Source organism: Callithrix jacchus, chromosome 14 (assembly GCF_049354715.1).
Source record: "Callithrix jacchus isolate 240 chromosome 14, calJac240_pri, whole genome shotgun sequence".
Lineage (NCBI taxonomy): Eukaryota > Metazoa > Chordata > Mammalia > Primates > Cebidae > Callithrix > Callithrix jacchus.
In genome coordinates, this window is record NC_133515.1 from 12404741 (window position 1) to 12413188 (window position 8448).

The 8448-nt window shown below is 43.0% G+C and overlaps 1 protein-coding gene across 1 annotated transcript in view; it reads left to right on the forward strand.

The window, feature by feature from the left end:
- IL18RAP (interleukin 18 receptor accessory protein) overlaps positions 1-8182 on the forward strand; it is a 30393-nt gene extending 22211 nt beyond the window's left edge. Inside the window, 5 exon segments of the mRNA XM_003734685.6 lie at positions 1165-1316; positions 2776-2913; positions 6918-7091; positions 7823-8121; positions 8123-8182. Coding sequence (XP_003734733.3) covers positions 1165-1316; positions 2776-2913; positions 6918-7091; positions 7823-8121; positions 8123-8182 — 823 coding nt within the window.
- The last annotated feature ends 266 nt before the right edge of the window (positions 8183-8448 follow it).

Here is an 8448-nt window from a genome sequence, read left to right on the forward strand (position 1 = left end):
CACCCTTGGGTTTAAACCCATTTTCTGTCTAGTGGCAACATGACCCTTAACTCCTGTGAGCCTCCATCACCCCACTGATAATCTATGGATAATCACCTTCACTTTGCAAGCTCACTGGGAGGGGTGGCTGCAGTGGAGGTATGATGCCTATCACAATCTGACAGGTAGAAAGCACTTAGTAAATAGGAGCTGGCATCAGGGGTTCAGAGCAACACAGCCTAAAACATCATTCACATTTACAAGATTGCTTAACACAAAGATGGATTGTAGGCCGGGAGTGGTGGCTCATTCCTGTAATCCTAGCACTTTGAGAGGCCGAGGTGGGGGTATCATGAGGTAAGGAGATGGAGACCATCCTGGCCAACATAGTGAAACCCCGTCTCTACTAAAATTACAAAAAAAATTAGCTGGGCGTGGTGGTACATGCCTGTAGTTTCAGCTACTCGGGAGGCTCAGGCAGGAGAATTGCTTGAACCCAGGACATGGAGATTGCAGTGAGCTGAGATCATGCCACTGCACTACAGCCTGGGTGACAGTGTGGGACTCTGTCTCAAAAAAAAAGATGGATTGTAAATTGGCAACTTCAGAGAACTCAAATTGTGAATAGTTGCCAAGAGTCTCAACTTCCTAAGTGGATGTGTGTGTCACAGGCCCAGGAATCAGGTTGCCCATTTCCTGTGGTGTGGCCTGGGCCTGCTCACCCATCTTCTTTGCCTTGTCCTTGTCACTGGCCAAAGCTGTTATGATTCCATTAAATTCTATGGTTTCTGGGAGGTGAGGAATGGAGGACATTAGAGTCTGTATTTGGTGCACAGAAGAGGAACTGATACATAGTAAGCCTTCAGTAGGAGTTGGTTATTAAATATTTTTCTTAATGTGTTGTTACTATCTATTCTCAAGGAGAATTCTTAGAGTAAGGAAGGTCAGATGAGTCCCGTAAGTAAATAGTATCTTAGCATGAATGCTTAGAAGAGTCAATAATTGAGTCAGGAAAGAGCCCTCTTATCAGACCATCTTACATTTTCCTGGTATCTTCTTATACTATTGATTTCACAGTTCTCTAAAAGCCAGACTGTTTCAAATGCTTGTACGAGTTTCAAATGCTGCAAATGGGTGTTAATGTATGTTACTGAATGGATGTGGTATTTTTTTCTCCTTTCTTAGTATTGAATCCACTGTAAAGGGTGAAATCATTGAGCGTGATATCATCTTGGAAAAAGTGACTCAGCGTGATCTTCGCAGGAAGTTTGTTTGCTTTGTCCAAAACTCCATTGGGAACGCAACCCAGTCCATCCAACTGAAGGAAAAGAGAGGAGGTAAACCCAGAAGGTTGCCCAGGAGGCATGAAACTCCTTTCCCTTGAGAGGGGAGGAGTTTCCCTAAAGAATAGTAATAATGATGATAGTGATTACATTTCTAGATGACAGACATTGTTCTAAGCACTTTCCTGTGTCAACCCATTTAATACCTTGACCAAAGCCACACAACTGGTCAACTGCATATTATTGGTTTGGAGCTAGTCCTCTTAAGTAATACTCTGTATTTGGGAGGCAACTCATTCATTCACTCACTCATTCATGCATTCATTCTACAATTGCTACAGCGCTTACGTGCCCTGAGTGGCAGGCATTGTGCTAAGACCTAGCTCCCTTTCCAGTTTTTCTTTCCTGGCTTCCAAATCCAGAGGACATGATGGATTCATGTTCTGATAAGTGGAGAAAGGAAGAGAGAAGGAGTAATCTTCTTCATTGTTCAAAGTGATATACCACTGCTATATGAAAAAAAAAAGTTGGAGTAGAAATTCTAGGTGAAGAACAGCATTTAAATTTCTTTAAGATGATGTCTAGAGATGAAGTTGATATCATTCATTTCTTTAATGAATAGATAACTGTAGCAATAAGCATATTTGAATGTTTGTGAGGCTTAAATAAGACAAAGTGTGTTCTGGCCTGTAGTAGACACACTGTGAAGGGGGGTTTTCCCCATGGGAGTGTGTAGGAGACCCCTCGAGTCAGGTAAGCCAGATGGGGCTCCTGGTCTCTGGAAATTTAGGCTTCAGTAGGAATAATAATACAGGGAAATAATTTACAATATGCAATGAGAAAGATGCAATGGATCGTGTGGACGTTTATGAGGGGAAAAAATAAAATGAATGTGATAAGTTTCTGTGATCACCCGGATCAGGAATTACCCATTCCCCTGGGGTCTCTAGTGTTTATTGTAAGATGGTTCTCAAAATAAGATATTTAAAAAAATTTATTTCAGTAGGGTTTGGGGATACAGGTGGTTTTGTTTACATGGATGAGTTCTTTAGTGGTGATTTTTGAGATTTTGGCATGCCCATCACCCAAGCAGTGCACCCTGTACCCAATGTGTAGTCTTTTATCCCTCATCCCCCTCCTCCCACCCTTCTCCCTCAGTCCCTGAAGGCCATGATATTATTCTTATGCCTTTGCATCCTCATAGCTTAGCTCCCACTTACATGTGAAAACATACAATGTTTGGTGTTTCATTCCTGGGTTACTTCACTTAGAATAATGGTCTCCTCTTCCATCCATGCTGCTACAGATGCCATTATTTGTTCCTTTTCATGGCTGAGTAGTTTTCCATGATGTGATTTAAGATGTTTCCAGATTCACAAAAACTGCTGCTAGTGGCAATGGTTTTGATAAAATAATAGAGCTGGAAAAGGTGCTGGGTGGGCCACAGTGCCAGCCTGAACATGGTTTGGGCCCAATGCCTCGGCGGCCCTTCACAAAGGCCCTGTCTCCACAGTGGTGCTCCTGTACATCCTGCTCGGCACTGTCGGGACCCTGGTGGCCTTGCTGGTGGCGAGTGCCCTCCTCTACAGGCACTGGATTGAAATAGTGCTGTTGTACCGGACCTACCAGAGCAAGGACGAGACGCTTGGAGGTAAGGTCACCCCCACACGCAGCGCTCTGACTTTTCCTCTCAGAATTGACTTGGAGCAGGATGACAGAAAATACCACCACTACTCTTTGGCTTTGTTTCTTCAGAGTTACTTCAGAAAATAATTTCAGATGTCATCTGCCAGCCAGGGCAGAGCGTGAGGGAGGAGCTGAAGAAAGAAATCCCCCCCCACTGGTTTTGATGCCTTCCTCCAGGGCTGGTGACCTCACACTAAGGAAGGCTGGAGAAACATTTATTTTTTGTTTCATTCTAGTTACCAGGAATCTTGTAGACAATGCTATTGTGAAACATGTTGGACTTAAAAATCATGCCTCTATAACCAACCTAAAGCAATAGGGAAAATGACTGAACATCTCTGTGCCTTTGTTTCCTCATCTATAAAATAGAATTGTCATAGCACCAACTGCAAAGGATGCTATGAGGGCTCATTGACGCATTCTTAAGACACATTAAGTATTTGTTTATTTATTTATTTTGAGACAGAGTCTTGCTTTGTCTCCCAGGCTGGAATGCAGTGGCACTATCTCAGCTCACTGCAATCTTCACCTCCCGGGTTCAAGCGATTCTCCTACCTCAGCCTCCTGAGTAGTCAGGATTATGGGTGTGCATCACCACACCCAGCTATTGTTTGTGGGTTTTTTTTTTTGTATTTCTTGTATTTATTTATTTTATTGCATTTTAGGTTTTAGGGTACATGTGAAGAACATGCAAGATAGTTGCAGAGGTACACACATGGCAGTGTGATTTGCTGCCTTCCTCCCCATCACCTACATCTGGCATTTCTCCCCATGCTATCTCTCCCCACCTCCCCACCTTGCACTGTCCCTTCTCTATTCCCCCCAAAAGACCCCAGTGTGTAGTGCTCCCCTCCCTGTGTCCATATGTTCTCATTGTTCAACACCCGCCTATGAGCGAGAACATGCGGTGTTTCATTTTCTGTTCTTGTGTCAGTTTGCTGAGAATGATGTTCTCCAGGTTCAGCAATGTCCCTATAAAGGACACGAACTCATCGTTTTTGATTGCTGCACTAGAGACAGGTTTTGCCATGTTGGCCAGGCTGGTCTCCAACTCCTTACCTCAGATGATCCATCTGCCTAGGCCTCCCAAAGTGCTGGGATTACAGGCATGAGCCAACGTCCCCGGCCACATTAAGTATTTAGAATAGTGCCCAGCACACGGTAAATGCTCAGCTATGGCTGTTTCTTGAGGACTGGAGTGTATTCCTGTCATTCTGTTAGCTACTTTAATGGACACAGCAATCCTACCAGCCAGGCAGTGAGAGAGGAAGTCATGTGCCTAAAATTGAACCACTGGAATGCGTTAGAGCTTGGGATTTGGGCACAGATCGCCTGGATTAGAGATCTCATTAGCTGTTACCCCAGTTAGCCTCATCTGTAAAATGAGGGCTTTTTAGATGGTGGGAATGCCCCTAAAAGTGAGAAGTCCTGTAAAATGCAAGTACCATTATTATTAATGAAGTGCCTCAATATTTGGTGTAGGATAATCACGTTCATTGATGTTTGCTTCTTTGGAATAGAAGAGCTGCTTCTGTTTTTTTCTAGCCCAGGCTCTAAGGTTAGAAGTTTGCAGTTTTAGTAAATGATTTTATTGCTTGAAAAGGGTAGAATCCCTTTTTTTGCTGGATTTCAGGGATAATCGTTTACCTTACTGAGAGGCCCCTTCAAACTCCAGTGCTTTCCCAAACTAGGACTTCAGTGAGGAGGTGTCAGATCCCTAGGGGAAGAAAGGCTGAATAAAGACTTGCATGGGAGGCTGGGTATGGTGGCTCACACCTATAATTCTAGCACTTTGGGAGGTCAGAGTCAGGGGGACTGCAGGAGCTCAGGGGTTCGAAACCAGCCTTGGCAACATGGTGAAACTCCGTCTCTACAATAAATATTTTTAAAATCAGCTGGGTGTGGTGGTGACCCAGTGTAGTTCCAGCTACTTAGAAGGCTGAGATGGGATAATCACCTGAGCCCCGGAGGTTAAGGCTGCAGTGAGCCATGACTACATCACAGCACTCCAACCTGGATGACAGAGTGAGACCCAATCTAAAAAAAAAGTGGCCGGGAGTGTTGGCTCACAGCTATAATCCCAGTGCTTTGGGAGACCCAGGCAGGCAGATCACTTGAAGTCAGGAGTTTGAGACTAACCTGGCCAACATGATGAACCCCATCCTTACTAAAAATATAAAATGTAGCCAGGCATGGTGGCAGGCACATGTAATCACAGCTACTCGGAAGGCTGAGGCAGGAGAATCACTTGAACCCAGGAGGTAGGTTGCAGTGAGCCGAGATCATGCCACTGCACTCCAGCCTGGTGACAGAGCAAGATGCCGTCTCAAAAAAAAAAAAAAAGAAGTGCATCATTCACGTCTTTCTTTAGACTAACTATTGGGAATATGTACTAGAAATCCTTAAGCTAAATGTTTTTAAGATTTATTTTTAATAGCTTTTTTGAGTGAAGCAAATTATGTAATAAATGTCTTAAATTGCTATTTACCTTAAGATTCTGGAGCTTGTGTAGGAGAGTCAGTCAATGGTGAAAGATTTGTGTCCTTTCTCTTTCTACTTTGCAAAGACAATGTTTTAGTGATTGGATCTGGAGGGAAAATCTGGTTTTCAAACACAGGGATGCAGTACCCTCTGCTGGCCAATTCATATTTTTTAGCAATATGACTGTTGAAGTTAGTGCTGAGTAACCAAAATTTTAGACATGTAGAATGTTAGAATTCTGGAGGACCTCAGAGATCATCTGATACTCTGTTCTCTAATTTTATGACTGAATAAATGGAGTTTCCAGGTAGCAGAAAAATTTTAGTTTGCCGGGATTTCACATGGTATGGAAGACACAGAGGCAACTATGGTGTGTTACACATTTAAACAGCACGACACCTACCTGTCAGCCATGCCTCACAAGTCTCAGCCTTCCTGAGGTTGGGTTAGTTTCCCAACCTCAGCTCTTTGGCATCCTCCTCTATTGACTCTGGGACCTTCCTTTTTGGTACCTGGTACTTCCATCCACCATGGAATCTTTTTAGGTTCATCTTGAACATGGTGTACTAATAAATAGCATCAGCAATCAGTGCTATTGTTTACCATTTTGTAACAACTGTGGGATTGCTGGAATATGAATCTGGTGTATCCCATTCCAAAGCCTGTGAGTTGTGTTGGGATTTTCTACTTCTTCCAGCTAGTTCCTTACTCCCAGTAATCATATGCATTTATGAAGTATGCATATGAAAATATAGGGTATTTTCAAGGTCTCATATGCCTCTGTTGACTATTTATTTTACATTATATAAATTATTTTATAATATAGTCAACAAAGGCATATATGACCTTAAAATATCCCGTAACAAGTTTTATACATGTAGTTTTCCGTCTCAAATAGAGAGCAATGGACATCTATCTTGTGTCTCCTATGAGCCAGGCACCAAGAAATTCATATACCTTATCTCACGAAACCCTTGAAACAGCCTGCCAAGGAGTTATGATTATCTTGATTTTAGATATAGGGATTCGCATATCAGCATATGTGCCATCAGCTCTCCAAGGAAGTACTATTTATGCTTGGATACGATGTGCTGGGTGTTAGCACTACTTTGCTTACTGGATACCATCATGTTGGATGAGGCAGAGTCCTGTTTGATGTGTGACTAATGACACAGAAACACTGCAGGTACAAAGAAAGCTCAGAGAAACTCCTGAGTTCATGTGATTCAGTCACACAATGCCTCAGCTGTTTGATCTAGCCTCAGCCAAAATGCAAAAGTGCTTCATAAATTAGAATTAGATTTTGGGTGGACAAGCAATACCACTCAGTGGTATGATTTTGAAATGAATTTTTAAAAGCAATTTAATAAGGATTCCCAAATCTTATTTCTTATTCATTTACCATAGGTTTCAAGCATATTTATGTGTACCATGATAGTTTTTTAAAAAGTAAATTACTTATGTTTTGTACTTTTTCCTATTCTTCAGATAAAAAGGATTTTGATGCTTTCGTGTCCTATGCAAAATCCAGCTCTTTTCAAAGTGAGGCCACTTCATCTCTGAGTGAAGAAGACTTGGCCTTGAGCCTATTTCCTGATGTTTTGGAAAACAAATATGGATATACCTTGTGTTTGCTTGAAAGGGATGTGGCTCCAGGAGGAGGTGAGTCCAGCATGTCAAGAAAAACAACAGCGCAAAAAGGGCAGTTCAATGCAATTTCCAAGTTCTTTTTGTCATTCTTTCTTTTGGAATATAGATCTGGGAGATTTCATGAGGTTAGAACATCCTGGGCAACAACACAGAAACTAGGTGTTCCAGAGATGTGCTCCATTATCAAACAGATCCATCTGCAAAAGAAAAAATGATATGGGGTCCTAGGCAGGCCTTCCAAGACAAAGATACCTCTCCCGGCTTCACAGATGAAGATTTTCTCTGTCACCCCAATTTAGTGGTCCCTCTGATTTCTGGGACTCTTCCTTCCACAAAGCTCATTCATCACTGGGTCAAGCAGACTTTTCAGGCCTGGGCCAAGCCCTGGGCACCCTCAGAGGTCCAGATCTCAGCCTGTTCTGCTGGTCTCCTCCTCCCCAGATACCTCCACCAAGGAGGCTGGGGTGTTCCACGGCTCCCATTATCCCAGCTTACCTAGTTCCAGTCAGCTTTGTTCCTAGAGGAATTGCCAATTTGGGGAGACTGAACACAACGAGAGGAATGTAAAGGTGAGAGTCACTAGACACTGGAGCGTGTATTCCACTGGCAATAGAGTTGATAAAGCGTAAGCAGTAGAATGAACATGTTTCCCTTCCTTCTATGTAAGAGAATCCATTGCAAGGAGCTCTCTGACTCAGGGCTTAACAATATCAACTGCAAATAATCAAATGTTTTATTTCCAGTGTATGCAGAAGACATTGTGAGCATTATTAAGAGAAGCAGAAGAGGAATATTTATCTTAAGTCCCAACTATGTCAACGGACCCAGTGTCTTTGAACTACAAGCAGCAGTGAATCTTGCCTTGAATGATCAAACACTGAAACTCATTTTAATTAAGTTCTGTTACTTCCAAGAGCCAGAGGCTCTACCTCATCTTGTGAAAAAAGCTCTCAGGGTTTTGCCCACAGTTACATGGAGAGGCTTAAAATCAGTTCCTCCCAATTCTCGCTTCTGGACCCAAATTCGCTACCACATGCCTGTGAAAAAACTCTCAAGGATTCACGTGGAACCAGCTCAGAATTGCCTCTAGGATTTTTCAGTGAAAAGGACTCAGTAAAACAGAAACCACTGGGAGGAGCTCCCAGCCTGAGGAATGGTGAAATGAGCTCGGGAGCCCCTTCCCAATCCAATCCCTGGGATAGAGATGTTGTTGGGCAAAACTCACAGCTGTGTGTGTGTGTGTGTTCAGGCTTGAAAGAGTCTCCTGCCAGCTCCAGCAAGCTTGATGGACAGTGGAATGGGATTGAAACTGTGGTTTAGAGCCTTTGATTTCCTGGACTGGACAGGAAGGGGGAGTGAACTCTCTAGA